Source organism: Cyrtonyx montezumae, unplaced genomic scaffold (genome assembly GCF_038088225.1).
Source record: "Cyrtonyx montezumae isolate F1298 unplaced genomic scaffold, pur_monq_1.0 scaffold_18, whole genome shotgun sequence".
Taxonomy (NCBI): Eukaryota; Metazoa; Chordata; class Aves; order Galliformes; family Odontophoridae; genus Cyrtonyx; species Cyrtonyx montezumae.
The window spans coordinates 11,880,227-11,903,136 of record NW_027071914.1 but is presented as its reverse complement, the minus strand read 5'-3'; the positions used below and the strand labels follow the sequence as shown (position 1 = coordinate 11,903,136).

At 44.5% G+C, this 22,910-nt stretch overlaps 1 protein-coding gene across 2 annotated transcripts in view; it reads left to right on the top strand.

Moving 5' to 3' along the window:
- The window catches only part of GRIA1 (glutamate ionotropic receptor AMPA type subunit 1), a 107,218-nt gene that overhangs the window by 36,300 nt on the left and 48,008 nt on the right, over positions 1 to 22,910 (top strand). For both annotated transcript variants that reach the window (XM_065734675.1, XM_065734676.1), the window contains exons 3-5: positions 12,272 to 12,511; positions 13,893 to 14,077; positions 18,539 to 18,592. In XM_065734675.1, the coding sequence (XP_065590747.1) occupies positions 12,272 to 12,511; positions 13,893 to 14,077; positions 18,539 to 18,592 (479 nt within the window). The remainder of the gene's footprint in view (positions 1 to 12,271; positions 12,512 to 13,892; positions 14,078 to 18,538; positions 18,593 to 22,910) is intronic.

The window sequence follows — 22,910 nt, the reverse complement described above, 5'->3', positions numbered from 1 at the left end:
TGTCCATGCCTAGAGACAGAGGGATCTGCCCCAGGAATGTTTCTTTTTGCTTTGGTCCTGTCAGACCAAGTCTTTTTGGGGGGTTTTGAGCCCTGGTGGCAGTAGTCTCTGTCTTTGAAACCTTCTCTTATAGACTCGTCGTTGCCCTTGGAAGCTTTTGGAATAAATGGTGCCTTAATTAGGTTAATTACATCTTTAGCTATCCATGTGCCCATTTCGCATATACTCTTAAGAGTGCATTACACAGTATACTTTCCCCAGTTTTCCTTTTGGGAAGCAAATCGAATACCCGATGTGCAAAGCTTTCCATGGCTGAGTTGTCTCATACAAGGTTTGTTAAATACAAGAACTGTTCCAATTCCTTGAAAATCTGGTGCTCTTGGTGTCTCTCTGCCCAGAGCCTGCCCAGCCCAATGTGGCCAGTGACTCAAAGTTGACAGACAAATGTATGTTATTGGAGACTTCATCCTACAATGTCACCAAATGCTTGTATAACATCTGAGGAATAGTGAAAAAGTCTCTGTGATGCTTGTGAAAAGTGGTACAAATGAGTATCCGTCAGATTCCTGCTGCTTTTCTGTCTAAATAATGCTTTACAGGCAAACTTTCTGCGGAGAGGCAGTGAGGTTTTCTCAGTAGCTGCCCAAATCATGTCGTACTCTTCAGTTTACACTGATTAACTGCATGAGACAGGAGCAGCATCTGTATGTGCAGTGTCACTGCTCCCAAATGACCTGAAGTTTATAACAATTTTCCTTACTGTGCTCTGGCTGGCTTCCCCACAATTTGCATTTATGCAAAATGTTTTACATGATCTTTCTTGCTCCCTGCAGCTCACTAGAGAGCCTCTTGCTTCAGGAGCTTAAAATCTCTCCCAGAATGGAAATCAGCAGAGGAGAAAAGGTGCTGTTTGTATATCATATCAGATGATCAGGTAGACATATCAGCAAGAGATTCGAAAGTTTTCTTAATGGTAGGGGTGCTCACCCATTCTTCTGCCCAAGTCTCATGTCCAATTTTTCCAAACTATTTTCTAAGTCCCATTGGCAGAATAGGATGTTGAGAATATCTGAGTTGCTCCTTGTATCTTCACTGGCCTTGATGTAGAAAAGCTGGCTTAGCATTGCTTTTTTACTAGCAGAAATCTTTGTGAACACACAGAATTGTGAGGTGGCTTGGGCTGGGAGGGACCTCAAAGATCATTTAGTACCAACCCCCATGCCACGATCAGGTTTGCCAACCACCAAATCAGGCTCTAGATCAGGTTGCCATGAGTGAATGTGTTTGCTCTACAAGTGGAACATCTAGTAGACACGCTTTTCCCAAAGCTTTTGTTTCTCAAGGATACACTGTGAGAATGCTTCATGCTTGAGAATTTGATGCTGCCTGTCATTAACATTAATGAAGAATGGTTGTCCAAGGATTTTTTAATCAAAAAGTGTGCATCCAAAGTACTTTTATGTGACGGGTGATATGTTCAGCAACTGCTTCCCCATCCTGGAGCTCTCTTCGGTTCTGTGACATTTATTTCTGCACTAGACCACCTCGATATGGGATCAAATGCAGGTCCAGGAGAAGGTTGTAGCTGTGGATGCCCCCTCTGACATTCTGGTGAAATGGCACAGAAGGGTTGTCAGGATTCCTCTAGCAGCCGGTGGGTTTCCCCCAGCTGCCCCATTTCATTTTGCTCTGCTCAGTGGGACAGATGCCCGCACCTCCCGCAGGAGGGGAGCTGCCCTCTGCAGCTGGTGGCAGTCCCAGTTTAACAAATATCCCCTCTCTGTAGAAGCTCCATCTGGGCAGGTTTGCTAGCTGCACTTCATATCATCTGTTTGTTCCACCACCCACAGGAAACTGTTGGCACAGAAGTTCCACCAGAGACCATAAAATCGCAAACCATAGGTCCAGCTCTCTCCATCTGTCGCAGTTCTGCATTTCTGCTCCCCAGACAACACAGTCTCCCACCAGGATTAAAAGATCCGAAGCTTGAACTTGTTTGTTTGGGATTTTTCAGAAAAGCTGGTGCTCGGAGGCACGGCAGAAATAAAAATCTGGTTGCTATTATCATTTATTGCCCTCGCAATGCAGACAGGATTAAAGCTGTTCTAATGGCAGGGAAGAAATTGTAATATTCCCCCTGACATTAAGTAGGCCTCAAGAAAGCTGCGAGCACAATGGAACGGAACGTTCGAGTGAAAAGGAAAAATAAAAACCCTACAACAAATGACTATAGCAAAGAACCACCAAGGGAGGCACTTCAACCCACAAAAGCCAGCACTCTCAGATGTCAAAGGATCTTGTCATTCTGCACCTAGCTCAGCCCTTGCTGGGGTGTTAAATAGGGTTTCAGAACCGTTTGTGCTTTGGCAGGCCTTAGCTGAGTGCATGTACCACTGGGTATACAAAAGGGTTATGCTCTGGAGTCTTAGCCCTTATCAGTGAGTGTAGCTCACAGGGTTTGTGCATTCGCTGCTCCTCATTGCAGAATGGCTCTGGTTATTGCAGAAAAGATGGCAGTTTTGGAGCAGCGTTAGCACATGTAGGTTTTGGAGCATATGCTCAGCAGATACCTGTAATGTGCCTTGAAAATTTATAGAAAATGTGTAGGTTATATATAACACATCAAGCAGCTGGTGGCTTAGGAACTGATTCCCCATTCAGGTCCCAGGGACGAGATGCTCTGTCAGGTTTGCCAGAGGGTGTGTTTGCTTTGAAGAATGCTTTGTCCTGAGTAAGCACAGAGTTCCTCCTTCTCTGCCAGGTCCAATGAGACCATTCCCATGGAGAAGTGAACCTGGCGGTGCTTTCTGCATGTGATGAGCCCTGTGCTTTTTATCTGCTGCCTTTTATTTTTAAATGAGCTGGGAGTCAAATGGTGTCAGAAAGGCCAACAGCAGCTCACTGAAGGAGAGAGGCAGTCTGGGTGCCCTCTATCAGCCTGCACAGCAAACCTCCCTCCTAGGCTGGGAGGTATTTTAAGGTAGAACACATGCAAGACATCACTACTGAAAAGATAAGTCAGGTTAGGGAAAATTCCTGTGTCTCTCCATTTAGGTCTCTCTTTATCCTCTGCTTTACCTTCTCTTCTTATCCAGCTGCATAGTTTATCTCCTCTCTGCTGGGAAGGTAATTCTCTACTCCAAGGAGGGTACTTGGTGGCTTTCTTTATTGTTATTTAACATGTATATATTGCAGTACCTCACAGAGGCCTCGCAGCATTGTTCCAAGCATCCTACAAACATGCAGAGCAACAGTTGCATCTGCAGCAGTACCTGTGTGTGAGGGATACAAGGTAAGGCTAATTCTGAGCCAATTAGAATTAATAGGAATGCCCACACTTCCTATGGAAGCATCAGATACAGCATATCCATTCTGTTTCTTTGAAGGAATCTGTCCCTGCGAATTTAAAAAGAGCCTTATCTGGAAAATTAATTAAAGACATCACCACTGTGAAAAGGAATCAGTATTTAAGCAAATATAGTGGTCTCTTTTCATTTGCATCCAAGGCAAGCATTAAAATCTAGGCACACCAGGACCATGACCAGTGTGACCTCTCAGGGTTTAACACTGGCTTTGTCTGGCTACAGCATTTAGGATCTGACTCTGCAACCAAGAAATCCAGTGCTCATATCTGAGTACAAGCTGCCAAGAGTACATGGAGGGCTCGTTGCAGAAGCTGTGCATGCATGCGTGTGTGTTTCGTCATGTTCTTTGGCTGCTTTGAAAAGAAGAAGGTGGAGTGTTAATAAATGAGGTTGTTAATTTCCAGTCTGCTATTGAGAAAGCCTTAAAATTAGCTGTGTTAGTTCAGCGGCATGCAAGGATAAGCTTTTATGCACTGTAGCACAAAACAATTAAAAATTGGAAATTTAGAAGCAAGAATGGAAAAAATAGAGGCAGGGAGAAATGAGAAGGGATTAAATCAAAGCTCATCTCTGGCTGTATGGGGAAAAGCAGGCTCAGGGCATGAGACCACAGGGGAGGTTCAGGTTGGATATTGGGAAAAAAATTTATTCTCAGAAAGGGACGATGCAGTGGCACAGGCTGCCCAGGGAGGTGGTGGGGTCACCATCCCTGGAGGGGTTGGAGAACTGCAGAGGTGTGGCACTGAGGGGCATGGTCAGTAGGCATGGTGGATTGGACTTGGGGATCTTGGTCTTTTCCAACCTTAATGATTCTGAGATTCTATGGTCTCTGCCATGAGGACATTTGTGTCTAGTTCTGCGATCAAACCACTGTGCAACTTGTCATTCTCCAGCAGGTTTATGCTCTCAGCACGTATCCTGCATCTTGCTAGAGAAAGCACAGTGTCCGGGAGGAGAAGGGCTGAAAGCCACCAGGAGAACTATGAGAAGCAAAAAGGAGAGTTTTGTATGCAGGTCAGAACTCAGCACTTCTAAACACTGGCTGAGATCTCAAAGCAGATGCTGGGAGCACCACATGTAGACCAGGGCTGGAGGAGGTCTGCAGGTCACCTGCTGTCACTGATCACCAGAGGCTTTCCCACTCAGGCTGCTCTCCAATTGCAGCTGTTCCATTTGCCTGTTTTGCTCAAAATGCATTTTCACATCTCTACCCTGAAATAACCATTCTGAAAGTTACTCAGCTCTTAAGTCACCTGTCAGATCATGAGTGATGTATTTTACAGTGCCCCCCCCCCCCCAAAAAAAAAAAAAAAGCATTAATCATATTGATTAAAAATGGAAAAAGGCTCAGGAGATATGATTGAAATGGAAAATTAACAGGTGTTGAGCTGATGGGCCAGGCAGAGAGGATGACACAGAACTGCAGCCAAAGGTGGTCTCAATTACTGTCCTATTTCAAACCTGGAGATTCATATATATCATAATTGAACTCCATGCCTGGAGCAGACTGAAAGTGCTAAGGGAAACACTATTATGAGCAGGAAGCAATCCTAAGAAGAGCTAACAACATGAGTCTCAGGAATTACACAGAAACTGAGAGACCAGTTTGACTGACACATCTGCAAAAACACAGGACAGAGAAAATCTGGGAGTACCTGTGCACATATTTTAGGAGGCATGGAACATAAGAGCAAAATGTTGGCTAATGGGATGAAGGTTAAGGAAGGAGTGGGTTAGGTGGATGTTAACAGCCTCTTTCCACAGTGGAGTTAAACATTAATGCTGGAATTGCTTTTCCAGTTAATGTCTATAGCCTGGCTTTCACATTGCAACCTGTTGCCACTTTCAAGGCAAGAACTTAGAAAATCCTCACTGCAGCCTGAGGTTAGCATCGAGGACAGTCACAAGCTTAATGTCTAGAAAAACTGCCCTAAGCAAATACAGTGCACTGGAGAAAAAAGAGGGTCTGGTGCTTTGTTCTTTTCCTCTGTTGTTCATGTTCCCCAGCAGAAAGCTGCACCCTGGTACTGTCACTAGTTTTCCTATTATAGCACTACTTGCAGACAGACCATCTAATGAAGCAAAGGAAGCAAAATTAGTTCAATCCTCATCCTTCACTTCCTTTTATAATACAGTTGTCATTTTTTCCATTTTTCCATCTGTAGCAATCTTGCTTTAATATTTATGATTGAGCTTCAGACACTGAGATTTTGATGAGGATGAATTTTGGGATTTCTTTTTCATTGGAAGTGAGAGCGGGATAGCTGGCTGAAATACCCTGTGGCACCAGAAGTCTCAGGTCACAGAAGTTATATGCCTGTACCTCCTTTTTAATGGTTTCTGAGGGCCTTTTAAGGGACCCACCTGATATCTGCATTTCACACAGGAGATTTGCACCTAATGTGTAATCTTCATTCATGTTAAAAGTGCCACCGTTGTTTGAAAATTGATTGAATATTGACTGGGAACTCTTCAGTATATTTAATCCTTAGTTTTCTATAATTCATTTAAATGATACGTTTAAAAACAAGCAAATAAAATACGGAAAAATTATTGATAAATGCAAGTTTGATGACTCAGTTAAGACCTTTGATATTTGGATTTTATCTTCTGTGGTTTTTTTGTTGGGTAAGAGCAAGGCTCTACTAGAACAAGTAAAAGAAATTTCAAGATGTGAAGTACAGGAGTGGAAGAGCAACAGTTTTCAGTTAGTGCCTTTATTACAGAGATTAAAGTCAAGCTCAGACTGCTTTGCCCTCACCTATCACCATGACTCTATTTAAAAAAAAAACAACAAACACTAAATGACAGAGACTCCTTAAGAAGGATTTGTTGTTATATTGTTAACTTTTCGATAACAAAAGCACGGTGCCCTTTCTATTTCCTTAAACTTGGCAGCATACAAGAAAGAAGCATCCCAAATCCATTTTGATCCCAAGGAAAGCATTGTTTGTAGCCAGGCAAAATGTGACTTATTTGTCAGCCCAGTAAACCTAACTAAAAAAGTGGGAAATTGTAAGCATGAACAGTGATGAAGAGCTCTTTGATCAGATTGTTGTTCAAATGTGAAGGAAGGAAAGCAGCTCTTGACTCAGATACCATTGTTGCTTTGCAGCTTCCAAAGTGGTCAGAGTAGCAGTGAGGGAAACTAAGGGGAGGGACTCTGTGTCTTTTATATATTCGAAAGAGAAACATATATTTCTTGTGATATCACATCAGCCCAATTTGCAGTTGACTGACGATTTGGGGCATAATCTGCTGCCAGCTAAATGCAGGCGCAGAGCAATGGAGGAGTGTAGAATCTGTTCAGCTTTCCCGTGCTCGAAAACTCAGTGGGAACATGCTGTCGTTGGGATGTGCTGAAGAGATGCACCCTGGCACCTACGCCACGCTGGAGAACTGTGAGGACAAACATTTGGGAGGAAAGCTGAGCTGATCCTAATTGAAGCAGACACTAGTGCTCTTTCATCGAAATTCCACCGGCTTCACCAACCTGATGTCAGGTTCTCCATCACCGTGTGAGGGTCGCCTCCAGGCAGGGCACACTAAAAATAAATCACACATGCATATCCCCTACTCTATCCCACACACACAAATACTACAAGCGAGCGAAGAAAAGCATGTGGGAACTGCTCCTTGGCACCACTGCTGTCAATTAGTTCATTTTGCTGCATGTGAGGTTCTGCAGGAGTGAGGGTTTTGATTGTGTCCCAGGAGTTTGTCCAAATGAAAGATGTGCTGAAGCTGGTGCTGTGAATGTTGTAGGGCTAGTATTTAGTAATTCACAGAGGACTGAAGTGACTATTTTATTTTACTCAAATTCTGCCCAACTTGCCTTGCGATTTTTAAAACAATGTTTGTTAATTAGGTTTCTGGGGTAATTCCAAGGATTTGCATGTGCTGGATTTGCTGGTTTCAGAAAGAGCTCTTAGGCTCTGGATTTCCAAACTGCCTTTCTCTTCACCTGCTCCCTTGTGCCTTGGATAGATGGTGCAGTTTTCCTTCTTAGAGGTTCATCTGATATGACATCCTACAGGGTTGGGAAGAGCTCTGAGGTCGAGCAAGGACCAGCTGGGTTTTTTGTCTCTTTCTGCAACAGAGAGCATGAATTGTTTGTGGGGAACATCTGGGGATATTTCATCTAATCGTTTTTTTTTACTGCCGTTGTTGCTTTGGGAGCTAACACTGTTTGCTATTCCTGTTCTCTGACAGAGGCACACAGCAGTTGAGTCCCCTGAGAGCTTAAATGCCTTCAACTAAACAATATTGTTGGCTCCCTTCAGGGGTAACTTGGTGAAACTTAATGGTCCATGAGACGTAAAAAGTCAGTAGGAATGATCTAATGTCCCCTCCTAGTCTTAAACCCAGTGAAATGCTGAAAATTCTGCTTCCAAAGGAAATGCCAGATGAGCAGTCTCCAGATCTCCTACCAGGCTTCTCCAGCTGTGCCCATGGGGAGTGGCTTCTGTTTTGTGCTCCCATTTGCAGATCCTCAGCAGAATTGCACCATTCTCACTCTTGGAAACCAAATCTTAATTTCCATCCTTCTGTGCAGCCCCTCTTTGTGGTAACCATTTCTGAAAGAAACTTTTTGGCTTCTGTTCTGCTTTTATCCAAATCCAAATGAAAGTTCCATTGTATTTGTCATCAGCTTCTCAAGGGACTCGGATCAAACCTTTGGTTCCAAAACATCCCCATCCCTCCTGAATGCAGAAATCAGTCTTGTACACCTCCTTTTTGTCTGTCTGCTAGAGAGATTTAGCTAAATAAAATCTCCTCAAAATTTATATAGACTCAAAGCATTTCTTCTGCTTCCCTCCTCTGTAGAGAAAATGTGCAATTTAAAGTACCGGACGTGTATTTTTCTTTTGCTTAAAATCATTTGCAAATGTCACCAGAGTTTCATGTCTTCAGCTGCCAGGCAGGTGTCCCACCCCGCTTTCAATAAAATCAGTGTTCTTCTCTTGGATTTAAAAGCTTTACCTTGAAAATTTCCATATGAAAGGGAAAACTAGAGAGAAATCATAGGACTAGGAATCCTGGATCCTGGGGATTTCAAGCCCAAGCGAAGCATGCGTGTTTCTCCCTGTCAGAATTCAAGGACACACCAATGGTTGCCAATCCCTGGGGGGAGCAGGGAAGCCTCCCCCTTCTCATTCTACCACATCAGTCACTCTTTAACTAGGTAGTGGGAATCTAATGATGTTGTTTTGATTTCTAGTGCAAATAGCAACATCTTTGGAACAATATGAGGAGCTCCATCTCACCTGCTTGCAATAGGCACTGCAGAGTTGTTGCTGGCTTCCAGTGTAATTAACCAGGTGACAGGTTACTGCCTCTGGTTTACCTAACTTTGTTTGTGGAATGGGACTCTGGAAGAAAAGATAGGGAGCTCTCCCAGAATGCCTCAGTGAGAGATTCTGTGCCTGGAGCATGAGGGATCTGGGACGGCGGTGATGCTCAGTGCAGTGCATGCTGGGAATGTCCCAGCAGGAGATCCAACCAGATCAATCACACAGGACTGGTCAGGATGAAGAGTAGTTGCCATGGTTATCAATCACTATGAACTATATTTTCTGAGGGTTTGTTCAGAGGAAATATTTCTGTAATTCACCAGTAATTTGTTGTAAGATGATAGCACAGCTACAGTCCAGAACAAATATTATCTGTCCTTCTTTCCATTTGTGCAAGCCAGAGGCCAAAAATAGCACATGCAAACTGTCAAAAACATCTACACTGGCATCCAAGTAAATGCTCTTCACTCATGCTCACATCCTTTGTTATACAATTTTACTGTTGAATGCTTCCAGATTTCAGCCTACAGGAATGAGCTGAACTGTCCAAATTCAACTGCTAGAGTTAGTTACCAGACTGAGTGCAACTCTGCTCTGTAAGAAGAGCCACTCTGGCCATCTTGCTGTTCACAGGTGGTTACTGTGATGTTTGTAAGGTGTGATGTCATCTCTAACCAGTTGACCAGAGAAGCTCATCTTCTTAGATGTTCCATCACAGTATGAACTTTCTCCCTGTTATGTTTAATGTTGTTGGACGAGTTGGCCAGAGACTTGCTGTGACTGCTGGGGAAGTGATAAGCTTCTTCCTCACTGGGAGAACAAAGTGTAATTTACAATGTCTTCTTCCTCCTGTTATGTTTTGAAGGGAGTTTATAAGCAGGAAGTGGAACAAGATTTTGCTTGATTGAATAATGGTAGGACAAGGGGCTTCAAACTAAAGGGAAGTCCAAGTTAGAAGAAGGAGACGTGAGACCAAAACATTAGGAAGATATTCTTTATCAGAGAGTGGTGAGATGTTGGCGGTGCTGCCCAAGGCCATGGATGGGGCTCTGGGCAGGTTGGGACTGTATAGTCTGTAAGATTTGTTCCAATGTCACCATTCTTTGATTCTATGTTTTATAATTCTTAGACATATTTTATTAGGAAGTTGCAGAGCCATCATATGAGAACATAATCATTCATGCATTTTCTTAATCAAACAAAATAAATCTAAAGAAACTCAAACTACCTCTTTGTGCACTAAATAAATAGCAGTAACTTCTTATTGTTTTGCTGGAAGAATGCATTTGGCATGTCTGTAATTTAAAATAGTCCTGAGATTTAAAGCATTTTGCAGCCACTGCTTTTACATTATGCTAAGTTCCATCTCAGAAAGATGGCTGCGGTTCTTCTGCTTTTCATTTTTCCAGATTAATTGACACAACAGTTTCTTTGCTATTCCTTGGGTGACAACCCCCAGCAAGCCCTTTTTTTTCCAAATTATCATCTTGGTCTGAAAATACAAAGTGAGCTGGGGTTCTTTCCAAACATACTAATGACAAAAAATGTTCGTTCTCCCAGTCGTCTTTGGTGCAATCTGTTTCAAATGCTGGGATTGATGAGTGTCTCAGAACAGTGTAGGAGGGCTGCCTGAGCGTGACTGAGGCACTGAGTTAAAAAAAAAAAAAAAAAGAAAACCTATTAGATTCATTTTCAAATAGAATATAAAAATTCAAGGAAGACACGGCTGGCCTAAAATAAAAACCGAGCCAGCCAAGTTTGTTGTCTGGATTATTAATTGTTCTAGATTTTTTAGCTGTCCTGAGAATGTCACTTTAATCATCCAATGAATCTGAAGCCCAGGTCTCTAGAGATCATGTTCTGATCTCTCACATATGGTATATCGCACTGTTCGTTAAACCCACTGGTCCAGTCACATGGAAACAACGTTCAGACTATTTCTATCCGTATCTGCTACTTTTCTTCCTGAATGTGTCAGTCCCATGATGAGGACAGTGACTCCAGCTGACACAGACACAATTGCTGATTGCTAAGAGAGACACTGCTGTGAAAATAAAGAGAAGAGGGTTTTATTTCTGTCATGGCTCAAACTCCACAAAAAGTCCCTGCCCTGCAGGAATACCAATTCCTTTGGGGGAGGAGAGTGCTGAGACGTGGACGCTGAGCAGTGGAAGGCAGATGGGTAATGCTGGGGACACACTGCCAGGCTGGGCTGCTCCAGACCTACGCTTCTTCCACGAGGAAGGAGAAATACCATGTCATGAGATATGGTTCTCAGCTCAGGTCAGAGCCCAGCTGGGGATGGAGCAAGCTCGTATTCAGGAGCGTGGTCCCAGCCACACGTGCACAGCAGTCAGAACTACTGGCAGAAACCAGGTCAAGGGATTCCCAAGCGGCACAGAGTGCTTGTCGGGGGACCCCATAATGTCACATCCAACTTCTCACCCTGTGCTCTGCTGGGGGAACAGGGGAGTGGGGTGTGAAGTGTTGAGTCAGTATAAGTGTCACAGCCAAAGGTCTTCAAGAGTCATAGCAACAACAGGAGGAGACGCTATGCCAGGAGGTCTGACACGAGGAAAATGCTGTCACTGCCACCACCTCCAGCTTGGAGATTTATTGATATTAAACTGAGATGTGCCATAAACAGGGACGATACTAAACAAGTCCGACTGTCTCAGAGACTAAGTTTTACAACTGAAAGAGTGAGCTTTCTCTGCTTCACTGAGATCCTGAGGCATTTTTTCCAGCAGCTCCCTCCATCTCATTAAGTGCTCTCTGGAGGAGTGCTGAGATTTGAAGGAATCCTTGTACAGCATGTTGCTGACTGCTGAGATCAGGTGCAAATATCCACCAGAGAACCTGGTGTGCACCCTCAGAGCTTAGCTGTGGACACCTCCTGGGCCACCTCCATCACCTCACTGGGTCACAGCCTGCTCTACCACAGCTTTGGAGGAAACCAGAAATCATCACACAGGTAACCCAGGTACCAGCACAATCCTGGTATCAGCACCAGAAGTTCATGCACAGTGTCAAACTTTGCTGTAGCAGTCATATGACAATACTGAACGTACATGAATCTTTGCTGAGATGCCTTTGCAGGGTGGTCTTGGCTTCTTAGGCCAAACCTTCGCTTCCTGCTGAAGTCATTGGTCACAGAGCACTGTGCAGTCATGCAAATGTTTGCTTCCTGCTCAGTGGCTGCATCTGAGGCTGATAGGATGCTCTAGCTGTGTATATGTAGTGAAGCAGCTCCAAGTGCCAGACATTTGCTGTGCCTGGACTTGGTGAGCCCTTTTCTTCTCACGTGTTTCCTTGTTCAGATCTTACACTTTTTCCCAAATTTTCAGCAGAGCTCTGGGGTTAGTGTATTTGCACTCCTACGTCTCTTCTTCCTATCAGAGATGAAGCAGGTCTGTGGAGCTCAAGAAACAGTATCCCATGGCCTCAAGCCCTGTTCTTCACATGGCACAGGTTGCATTCATCAACCACAGGTCTCAAGGAACGTGATTTAGTCCAGATGGGCTGCAGCTTATTTCAGGGAACAGGTGAATTTTGATGATGACCCTGACAGACCTTCTGGTCTTACTGCTCTCTTTCTCTCTCTTCCTCCAGTCTGCTCACAGTTCTCCAAGGGTGTCTATGCCATCTTCGGATTTTATGAGAGGAGGACCGTCAACATGCTCACATCTTTCTGTGGGGCTCTTCATGTCTGTTTCATAACGCCCAGCTTTCCTGTTGAAACATCCAACCAGTTTGTTCTCCAGCTTCGTCCCGAGCTCCAGGATGCTCTCATCAGTGTCATCGAACACTACAGCTGGCAGAAGTTTGTGTACATCTATGATGCTGACCGGGGTAAGTCACAAGTACCCCAGGAGAATTCGTGGGCAGTTAAATGCTGTAGTGTAGATAGTCTTTGGTTTAAGAATTTACTTTAGTTCAGGTTTCTAGAGAAGAAGGTGGCTCGTAGAAGAGACAACCCATGCCTCCCCCATTTTTTATTCTTTTTCTACATATCCATTACTGGCCATTGCTGAAGGTGGGATATTTGTCTGGATGAAGCATTAGTCTGGATGCTGGGTTCCCAGAGTCAGACAAGGAAAATATTTCATTTTGAAAGTTTGGGTTTCAAATGGGGAAATTTTTATGTTTATTCGGTCCCACTTTCAAGTCTGTCCAGCTCAAGGCCACCAAGTCCCACACTTGTGAATGTGAACCAACAGCTGCTAAGGTCTAAGGAGCCCACAGCCTGTGATGATACATGTGTGTGTTTGCAGTGGTAGTTTGGATAACTTCAAGTCCCCCATGTTAGTGAGTATTAGCTGTCTGCTCAAAATGACAAAGCTTTTGTTGGGTTCTTGCAAAATATTGTCTAGCTTTCTAAATCGTGAGCAGGGGCAGTGAGTCATTGCTTTCTGATTCACGTTCTGAAGCTCTTACATGCCTCTAAAGCTCCAGGATTGGATGCTAAGAGCAAAGCAGACTTGTAAAGGGCAGGACAGAAGTAAGGTCATTCACAGCTCTGCCCTGGAAGTTATCATAAGCCCTTGTAGAGACAGGGTGACTTTAAGAGACAAGATGATGTAAAAGCATCACACCCAGCTTTCTTTTGGCTCCAGGGATGGGCACGCTGAGTATGGCAACAGGCCATCTAGCAGGCCCCAGAGCAGTGCTGACTGCGTGTACTCCTCCTGGAAGGCTGTGCATGTAATTTAGGCAAGATCCTTTTAAAAATGATGAAACTTTCTGATGAGGTGCTCTGAGGAGAGGCAGGGATGCTAAATATGATGACGTGTTGTGATTGCTGAGGGAGTCCCTAGCCCTAGGAGCATACAGCCTAAACAGATTGAAGGTGAAAAGGGAACTATGGCCCAGAGAAATGAAGAGATTTGGGTAGTGACAGAGAAGAAGGCAGGATTAGAGCTCTTATCTGAATCCCACAGCAGGGCCTGATCAACAGGACTTATCTGCTGATTACAAAGGAAAACTGGGCTCAGAATCATCCTGTTTTCCTGTGCTAGGACAGAAAAGCCAGGAGTCATTAATTCTAGCCCAGCTGTGTGTAGGTAAATACTAGATGATGATCTGGTCGCTGAGGTTCTTCTGAGCTCTTGCAATGTTGTGCCCAGCCCAGCTTGGGACAGCCATGCAAGCTGTCAGGACAGATAAATACCGTTGTGCAGCTACATCCTTATTCTCCTTCTATTGTCCTCTTCTCCCTCTCTTCCCATCACAGGGCTGTCAGTCCTACAGAAAGTGCTGGACACTGCAGCCGAGAAGAACTGGCAGGTGACAGCTGTCAACATCCTGACGACAACAGAAGAGGGCTACCGCCTGCTCTTCCAGGAGCTGGGCAAGAAGAAGGAGAGACTGGTGGTGGTGGACTGCGAATCTGAGCGGCTGAACATCATCCTTAGCAAGGTTGTGTCAGTGTGGGTCTCCTGGGAGGGGTAGAATGGGGAGGGCTGTTTCTCTCGGAGTTTTTTTCCCCATTTCAGTGTGACCCATGTGTCATTACAGCTCACTGTGGATTTGGTGCATGTGTACTGCAGGCATTTCTCCTTTGTGTTGCTTCTGAAAGCGTAAAGCCATAAAAATACTAGGAGCTCCTGTGTATTTGTGCTGAGCTAGCTCTGTTTCTCTATGTCCCCTACTTGTCTGATTTCTGTCCTGAGCACTGTAACGCCCTTACTTCCCCAAGGAGTTTGCTTTGTGCTAATTCCTCCAAGCGGTGTACACGGGTCGTGTCACTTTGTTATCCTGCTGAGTTTTCTCAGTTTTTCCCACCCCCTGTGAATTGGAGTGGAAGTGTGAATTGGCACTGCCAGACTCTGGGTTTTCTAGACTCTGTGTGTGCAGGATCAGGCATTCCCAGATCCCATAGTGACAGAATATCCCGAGTCGGAAGGGACCCACAGGAATCATCAAGTTCAGCCCCTGGCTTCACACAGGACCAGCCAATATTCCAACCCTAGGGCTGAGAGTGTTGTCCAAACACTCCTAGACAGGATATGTAACAGAGGACTCAGCAGCTCCAGTTGTGTGCCATGCCCCAGCTACAACCAAGACCCTCCCACTGCTGCATATCCCATTCCACGTGGTTTAGGAAGGGCTCAGCAGTGCCAGGCAGCCGGCATGCCGTGTCTCCTGCTGTCTGTCATCCCTCTTATAACCAGCTCACTTCCCTCGTGCTTCACACGTCACTCTGTCTAAGCTACCTGTCATCTCCTGTCTCACACTTCAGCTGCTCGCTGTCTGGGGCAGGGACTGCCATGTCATCAGCCACACGGCTCAGTGACGAGCACAATCCATCCTTGTTGGATGCTTCCGAGTGCTGCTAAGTGATAAATCATAACAAAGCAGGGAGCAAGTTTTAACCTCAAAGTAAAGGTCACACCAAAAAGAGACTAGGTGTTTCCTCGGGCCAAAGTATTCCCCCAGACCATGGAGCTAGGCAGTGAATTTGCCTTTTTTTTTTTTTTTTTTTTTTTTTTGCAAGCTTTTCTGTGGGATATATCAGATTTTTAGGGTTAATAACGTTGTATTTTTAAATCTAGTTTGTCTAATAGAAAGCTAAGTTCTGCAGACAGGCATCGCCTAGTTTGCCTAATGTGAACAGGAAAAGAAGTCTGTATCTCAGACTTCTTCACATAGCAGGAGCAAGAGTTAAACCTACGTCTAACTCAAGCTATTTGCAAGAACATTAAAGAAACAAAGCAAAAAAAAAATTACAATGCCATTAAAAACACATTTCCAGTTAAACTAGTTGGTGATGTGCTTTTGTAAGGGAAAGACAGCAATTTCAACAGCTTTCTGTGCCCAGGGGTTGCTCTCTGATAGGGATAGGGATGCTTTACATTTTTTTTAACCCGTGTAATTCATTTTTATCCTTGTTAGGCTTCTTATGCCAAGTCCACAGGGATTTCTGGAGCAGAGGTAGCCACACCAGTGTAAGCAGGGGGTGCCAGGTGTTTCACAACACACGGATGGCCAAAGAGGGACAAAGTTAGTGCTCAGCTCATTATCTCGAGGAATGCTGCTGGGCCTTAGGCCCGGGCTGGCAGCTGCTCTCCCAGCTCAGTGCACCAGCATGTTGTGTGGCTGTCCCTGTTTTGTTTGCCCTGTCTCTCAGAGCTTCTAAGGTGTTCAAAGAGCTGCCTCAGCCTCTCAGGGATGGTTTGATGTTTGTCTTTTTCCCTGACAAGCCTGTCTCTGTCTTCCGCTGGCTGTGGATCTGTGCTCCCAGTGAGAAGAAGAGCTGGGGTTTGCCTGTTCAATTCCTCACACATCCACACACGTTTAGTTTCTGTTGTACTCCACACCACCGCTGACTCCAGCATGGTGCTCCCCATACCCTGAGGCTGCAGCTGCAGAAGGACACAGCACCCAGAGCATTCATAAAAAATGACTTGATTTCGTTCTCCTCCGTGCCCAGGTCTCAAGGGCATGACTTCTCTCTGCTGAGGTAGCTGTCGTTCATGAGCCTGGCTTTTCAGTTCTGGGTGGGATATCACAGGGCTGCACTGTGCAGCCTTAATGGGATAAATAAGCAGTGGGTTGCATTACATCGAAGCACTATATTGTTTCTTCCTTGTCGCTCATTAGAATGAATAACTGGAATTTCTTCTTTGCTACTGTTTCACTCTGAGAGGATTTCTCTCTAATAGATGTCAAACTGACCCATTAAGAAGTGGGTAATGAAACCTAGGTGGCCCAAGTGAGCTATCAGCATGCAGCCCAGCACATCCTCTCACCACATTCAGCCTAAGTGATAAATGCTATTATAACCTCAGCTTGCTACCACCGTCCAAACACATTAGGACTGAGCAAGCATTTTAAAATAAATTAAGATCACAAATAACTGTGTAAAACACAGGAAGCCAGCCTCATAATTCAGGTGGATGGGCTGCAAGATTAACAGCTCGGGGAAAGCTGGTCAGCAGTCCTCTTGGGTTCATTGGCTCCAACACCTAATGAAATAACAAAGGGAGAGTTCTGGCAGAAGGAGCCAATGCCATCTGTTGTTGACACTGGAGAAACAGGGAATTGGATCATAATTCTTAGGCATTCCAGTGGCCCAGAGATGCCCTTTTCTCCCACAAGTTCAGTCCCAGATGATGAATGAAGAGTTGGGTCTGGTTTTACTTCTCGGATTTGTCAGTGGACCATGCTCCAAAAGGGGACTACCAATAACAGGAAAACGTATCTTATAGCCTTAGGTATAAAAAGAGCTTTTTGGGTTTTTTATCTGAGTGCTCCAGACTCCTTCACAGTAGCCATTTTGAGGCTGCCTGTGGGGAGAACCACGGGTCAGTGAAGCTGGTGGAGCTGAGATTGTGTAAAATACTGAAAGAAGTCCTCATTGGAGTTAATTGCAACTGGTACATTAACGCTGGGAACTAGGTGAGTTTTAGTGCCATGTACAAGAGCACTTCATCAGAGAAAGACTAAGGCAGATGGTCCACTTGCACAGAATAAGTGTTAGCTCATTTATAATCCATTCAGAGATCTCTAAATTGTTGTTCATGTTAATCTGGGAGTGCAGTCCCATGGGAAGGATCACTCTACACATGCATGCCCTGGTCTCCAGTGCTTCCCAGACACCTGCTACCAGCTCGGTATCAGGGAGGAATCCTGGGCAGACTGATCTCTGATTCAATCCAGCTTGGCAGTCCTTCAGTCACTGTTCTGGCTATAAGGATCTTTCTGGTATCACTGCCATTCCTACAGGCTTTTCCTCAGCATCGGCAGTGAAGGCAGTAGTTCAGAATCAGTTTACATGGCAATAGAAATAAGGGGATAGTGTTGCCAGTGAAGAAAAGCTATGGAAGTAGCAATGCTCCATCAGAAAGTGGGGATTCTTTGGTGTTTGTTGTTGTTTTAAAATTTATATGAGTTTTGAGGACATGGATTGGATAAGAGCAGATGATATCTGGTTCTAATAATCAGGAAATAATTTAACAGTGCAGCTGGAAATCAGTGGAGAGCAGTTTCAAAGGAAACACTGAATGTGATTGGGGACTATCTTTGACTGTCTAGTGACTCTTTGCCCCATAATCACAGGCAACCTCACACAGATGCTGCCTTTATACCTAGACATGGGAACTTTCCCAGCTAACACAGAAACTTTCAAGGATTACAGATCTGTAAGCAGTTGCATGGATAAAAGAGGGAAAAAAAAAGAAAAAACTAACTGCTGGCATCAGGGAGAATGAAGTGTGGCAAAGAGCATATGTTGCAACACCGTGAGTACGAAGTTATAAATAATCTCAATGAACATGCAGGGGGAATCCTCTGCTGGGCAACTTGCTCAGGCAGCTTTGTTCTGGAGATGCGGTTTGAAGCTGCCCCACCGCACTAAAGGAGAACAGCTGCTGTAATATAGCTTAAACCTCCTGACATCTCACCCAGCTACGTGTCTGCAGCAGGGACTGTAGACGGATGAATGTGCAAAATAGCTCTTCTAGTTTTGCTCGGTGTTTCAGCTGTGCTCACAGGACAAATGGGCTCCAGCTTTCCACTTTGTTCCTCCAGTGTTTGAAATATAGTATTTAATCTTTTTTCTTTTTTCTTTTTTTTTAATAGTACTGCTTTTCTTTTTTTTTCTCTGAGCCTGTAGAAAACAGGTTGGTTCAGACAATTTACTCTCCTTGCCTATAGAATCTACTTGGGAATCTTACACACTCTAACTTCAGACTTGTTTCTCAAATGTCATGTATGAAAGCTCTGTTCTTCCTCTAACGAGACTGTAAATTTTAATTTGTCTTCCTGTTTACCTTTGAACGGTGCCATTGGAAATAAATAATGGTAGAAAAGGCAGATAAATAAAGCTCTACTTCCTTAGTGGGCCTCTGCTAAATAGCCTTGGTTTCTCTCTTGCAGATCATCAAGCTTGAAAAAAATGGGAACGGGTATCACTACATTTTGGCAAACATGGTGAGTTGAGTACTGTTTATTTTATTTGCCCTCCTTGATGTTTTCATTGTTATCTCATATATTGCAAAGCACAGTATTTATAGTTACTGAGATGGAAGTCATTTTAACACCTTTTGAGTAGAAAGATTATCAAAGCCCTTTGTGGTGTGCTGCGTGTGGTGTTTTCTGTCTCGAGCCAGGAGGATTATTTCTGGGGCATCTCCAATGTTGCTAGGATTCTTTGCCTCCAGATTCAATCTGTGTCTTCTCAAAGCCTGTTAAGGTAACTGTCAATTAATGCCTGTTGTGATAATGATTTTCTTGCATGGTGTGAGCACCTGAACTTCTGGCATTATTCTTCCAGCTCATTTCGGTTGGGCTACCAAGAAACTGTTGGCTATTGCTAACAACATCAGTTCTCTAACTGCTTTCAACCTCATTTTGATGTCCCCCCTACCCCAGGTGAAGTGTTTCACAGCTGCTCTGAGAGCCCCGTACTTGTTAGTGATGATCTACCAAGATCCCTCTGACCTTCCAGTAAACAGAAAATACGTAACTGTCACGTCCCTATGTTCTCTGTTGGTCCTTTACAGCGACTTTTCTGCTTTCTGCTAAATCTGATCTGACTGTAATGGTTCTAAGGAAACCATTGGATTTAAGGATTTCTTTTAGGAATGAATAGTTCCTTTACTCCTGAGGCATCCCCTGAAAGCAGCTGTGCTGCGCAGCAGCAGAGCCATAATTCTGGAGCAGTATGCTGTCTTCTCTTAGAAGGTTGGAAATTCAGAAGTCTTTGTTTATGGAGAGCTGGAAAGAAATGAGAGAGCAGAATAGCCACGGTCCACAGAGCAGCTGGAGGATTTCTGTAGCCCAGCTCCTGCCCTTTCCATCCAGGAGGACATTCAGAGGCTGGTCCTTCTCTCCAAGAGCCAGGGACCTGTGGCATGGTCTGTCCCCAGGCCTGGTCCCACCTATGTCGTGTCTGTGGGACATGATGTCCACGCATAGTCTGGAGCTTTCTTTCCTCCTGCAGCTGCATCTAGGAGGCTCCACGTCAGAGCTAGGATAATTAAACTTTTAACTACCAATTAGTCAAGCAGTTGCTGCTGTTCTCCTTCTCTCAGTCCCAAGATAACTCTGTAATTTACAAGACAAAAATGGACACATAATTACCCTGCAATGCCCTTATACTGACCCTGCACTTCTGTGCTGGGTGCCTACCATGTAATTACAAGGTTAAAAATGTTACACGGTGCAAGGGGAGCCATGCAAGCTGGAAAGCTGCCTATATAACTCCAGGTGATAATTTTAAAAATACATTATAATAAATACGTTTTTTATATTTAAAAGTATAACTATAGTTCTGGCACTCAGATGTTTATGAATGTCCTTTCATTAGAGTTAAGCAGGGAAGCACTCCGAAGGAACTGCAGTGTGCATGTCTGAGTGCTTTTGTGCATACCCGTGCAGAAGGGAAATGAGAATGATGTCACCTCTTATCTCTGCATGGTCTCATAGGGATAAGTACATTAAAAGCATGAGGTGCTCTGATACTCTGGTGATGGAGTCAAGAGGGACACTTCACTCCGACTTAGGATGCTGCTCTCTCCCCATTTTCAGCCTGAGAAAGCAGACTTGTCCAGTCTTAAATTTGTTTCCTTAGCCCTTGCACACAAATGCTGAGAGGACAGAGCTGGCTAGAAGAGGGCTGCATGCTCAACCAGCATGGGTTATAAATAATTAACTTAGAGCAATAGGTTTTCATTTCTTCAGGCCCGCCATAGGAGGGCTGCCTCCCAGACACAGCTCTGCAGGGACTGCTCTGGGTCCCAGGGGCAACAGGGTCTGACAGGGGCCCACAGGGCACTGCTACTGACTGTGCTGCTTGAGATGGAAAAGGACCTTTCAATGGCTGAACAGGCAGGTTCAGGTGCTAAGAGCTGAGTCAGTGCCTGCAGTGTGCTGCACCCACAAGAGAGCTGCTCACTGCTCGGAGGAGGGAAGGCAGAATGGCTGTGATGGTCCCATGTTCTCGAGACTGTTGTGGTGGTGAGGCAGTGCAGCAGCCATGCAGAGATGACCAGGGTTGGTATAAGTGATTAGCAGAACATGGGGAGTCACCGCCTGGGAGAGTTAAACCACAGTGTGTTTCTGAAACCCAAGAGGTAACAATGACTTTTACCCTCTTCTAAGGACGTCTCATTGTTGGATTAGAAACTTCAGAGAGTGTAGGAAGCTCTGATTTATTCACAGTGACTCATACACATAGCAGATAGACCTTAGACACCTCATACTTTCCCTTGTAGTCAGGTTCTTAGAGGATGGGGCATGCACTGCTCTCACACACATTCCCAGGTGCACACACGAACATGGAGAGGACAGCCTGGTTTTGTGGAAGTGCTGGGTCTTAAGAAAATAAATTGAGAACTGAAAACTGCAAGTGCCTGAACATTTCCAAATGGACTATTTCCTGTCCTCTGTGCTGATGGATGGAGTCCTGATTTTAGGACACTCCTCCTGTATAAAGGTAAGGCTGACATCTGGGACAGGCTCTGCCCTGCACAAATCAGGTGAACCCTCAGCTGCTTTACAGCCACCAAGTTACCCACACTGCCTGGAGAGAGTGGGTAGATTTTCAATATCTGTCTTTTTGCTACTACATAACCTTCCCAGGTCCTTCTTTATGGGGAGATTATGATGGAAATCACATTTTTGAAGCAAACCTTGGGAAATATTTATGGATAAAAAAGTCATTCATAGGAGTACATGAAGATGGAGAAATTCCCTATCTGGTCTCAGACAATTCATGAGCAAAGAGGAACTGGCTTGCATTAATCACTCCTTGTTTGCCCAGCGGTTGCTGTCGAATAAGCTGTAGTAAAGCACCAAGCAGAATTTGACAAGTAGCAGCAAATGAAAGCTAGCATTTCCCAGCAGGAACAGCTTTCTTTTTCTCAGTGAAATTGCTGTTACTGAGGTGAGACAATAATATTTCTATGTTCACAAACAAAATGAAACCATTCTGCACCTCAGGCCATGAGCGAACATCCTTGTCCGAGCCTGCTCTCCCTGCCAAAGACAAAACCATCCTGCTCAGCTCTGCCCATCCCACGAAGGTCTGCCTCCAACATCCCTGCTAGGGGGAGCATTCATGTGAGCATTCCTCCCTCTCCTTGGGGCATATCTGCCTCTATCCCTGTTTTTTGCAAACTCATGAAAGCCAGAGTAACTCACCCAGTACCCATGATGTACCTTAGGTATTGCTCACCAGCTGGTTATATGTCAGGTGTACCAGCACAGGGAGGTTGCATTCATCTCTCTCTCTTTTCACCTCTTTTTTCTTTTTTTTCCATTTTTTTTTTCTTTTTGCAAGTCAAAGGGGTTTGGCAACTGTAAGAAGTGTTTGTTTTCATGAGTCGTATTTTCCTAAGCTTTGTTCTCAGCTTTTGAAAGCATCATCTTAACAACCACAAAGAAAAAAAAATACAGTCAATAGTATGAGAGCAGCAAGCTTAGAAACTTCTGGGATTTCTTTCTTTTGATGTTACAGACTCTTTCACCATAACCTTGCCTTCATGTATCTGTTTATCCTGTGCCAGGCAGGTGGGCTGACTACTGCCCATAGTGGGAGAACATGAGCTCCCTTGAGCAGAGGAAAGTTTTTGTCTTAAAATAAGTGACCTTTGTGTGACCTGTCTTTAAAAGAAAAGTATTAAGGACAGCTGCCACACACAGTGTTTTAGCCTTTCCTTTTCCTGGCACATTAGTCCAGGATCTTCTTTTAGCAAATGCTCTTCTTTGAAGTTGAATAGATAAGTGCATGAGATTGCTGATGTGAGGGGTAGCAAAGAAGAATAAAGATACAGAGGTGATTAGAAGAGGTAAGCACCTTTTCCTCTGCCATTTTATATTTATATATGTTAGTGCTGAGTCCAGCCATGAACAGTGTTTCACTTTGCAAGTAGCAGTGATGGATTTGAAGAACACCAGCACAGCAGTTTTGACAGCAGAGAGCCTTGTGCAGCAGTCAGGCAAAGCCTGCTGGCTTGCTTTGTGTCTCCTCTGGTTTCAATGTGCCTCTTCAGTTCATGTTTTTTTACCTCTAGAAGGTGGCTGAAGGTGCAAGCGAGGTCAGCAGTGCTCAGGTTTGCATCAGTAACCGATCTGAAAGTGTTTCGTGGGAGTCAGAAGGATGTGTACAGTACCAGCTTCTTGTGCTGGTAGGATCTCAGGATGCCTGGGCTTGAAAAACTGCTATTCTAGTGCTGGAAAAAGATGTCCTAAGTTATTTTTAAGTCTCTAAAATTATACCATGATGCAGGTAGGCTCACCAGAAAAC